At 68.9% G+C, this 1,317-nt stretch overlaps 2 protein-coding genes across 1 annotated transcript in view; one reads left to right on the top strand and one right to left on the bottom strand.

Moving 5' to 3' along the window:
* The window catches only part of AURANDRAFT_68694 (hypothetical protein), a gene marked incomplete at both ends in the record, with an annotated part of 32,700 nt that extends 32,031 nt beyond the window's left edge, over positions 1-669 (bottom strand). The window contains one exon of the mRNA XM_009044411.1: positions 7-669. Within this exon, the coding sequence (XP_009042659.1) occupies positions 7-669 (663 nt within the window). The remainder of the gene's footprint in view (positions 1-6) is intronic.
* Positions 670-922: 253 nt separating this feature from the next.
* The window catches only part of AURANDRAFT_77925 (hypothetical protein), a gene marked incomplete at both ends in the record, with an annotated part of 2,740 nt that continues 2,345 nt past the window's right edge, over positions 923-1,317 (top strand).

Genomic DNA, 1,317 nt, shown 5'->3' on the forward strand with positions numbered 1-1,317 from the left:
TTTGACGATGTCCGGCGTGTACTGGTAGACGCACATCGTGTCGAGCGCCGTGGCGGCGTCGCCGTCCAGGTCCCCGACGACGCCGCGCTGCAGCGACGCCCGCGGCACGCCGTAGGCGCGCTGGAGCGTGTCGAAGTCGTCGAAGTCCGTGTCCAGGGCCTCGGAGGTGACCGTGACCCAGACGACCGCGCCCGCGCCGAGCTTGCCCTCCGCGAGCGCGGACAGCAGCGCTTGCCGGCCGTCGTAGCGGTAGCTCGTGACCCGGGCGGCTTTCCCGGCGCGCGCCGACGCGCGGGGGCCGCAGAGGCCGTAGCGCCAGTAGGTGTAGGCCTGCTTGAGGAAGATGTGGCCGCTCATGAGCGACGGCCCGCCGTCGCGCTTTGCGAGGTAGTGCTCCTCGACGGGCACCGCGTCGCCGCGTCCGCCGCAGGCCCAGGTCTCGACGGCGACGAGCGGCGCCACGACGGTCTCGCCGGGCGACAGGAGCGCCGCCTCGAAGCCCTCGTTCACGGCGTCGCGCCGCGCCAGCGCCAGCAGCGGCGCCGTGCCGTAGCCGTTGCCCACGAGGCCGAGGCCGGCGACGGCGGCGACGGCCAGGGCCGTCGCCGCGCGCTTGCCGATGCCATCGCGGCGCGGCGCGGCGAGGAGCGGCGTGCGCGCCGACGCCATCGATGGGGCTGCCTCGACGACTGGGCTGCCGTCCGAACCTTTCCAGCTGTGACGCAATGCTACTTATTTCTAAACAGCATCTTCGACTCGAAGCAGAGCACTTTGCCGAAGCTGCCCCGCGCGCCGTGAAAAAGCAAGGGGATATAAATCTAGATGGGGTGGCAGGCGAAACGCGAGGTCCTCGTACTACTCGGGGCCGCCGCTAGCGTTTTCTTTCTTCTTCCACGCCGCAGCGCGCGGGCTGAGTGCAACGATGGCGGGTCGCGCGGCGCGGCGCGGCTGCGGAACCCTTCGACGGGGCGGGGCAGCGAATTTGGGCTGCTGAGATCATTGCGTTGGCTCGCGAGCGCGACGGTTGTTCGGCGGCGGGACGAGAGGGCGGCGGTGTGAGTCGAGTGTGCGATATTTTCTTGTCCTTAGAGGTTGGAGGCGCCCTATGGGTACCCGCGGGGGGCTCGAAACCTTCAGGACACACTTTTCCCACGATCTCAGAGCCTGCGCAGCCCCGGCGCCGACGGTGTCGCAACACAGTTTCTCGGGCAGCGTGCGGGCATTCGAGGTCGAGAACTTTTCGTGTCCTGAGATGCTCGAGCCCATCCATAGGTACCAACGAAGGGCTCTGCAGCGCCAGCAGACGGTCCACGACCA

This window comes from Aureococcus anophagefferens, assembly GCF_000186865.1.
Source record: "Aureococcus anophagefferens unplaced genomic scaffold AURANscaffold_302, whole genome shotgun sequence".
NCBI classification, from domain to species: domain Eukaryota; class Pelagophyceae; order Pelagomonadales; family Pelagomonadaceae; genus Aureococcus; species Aureococcus anophagefferens.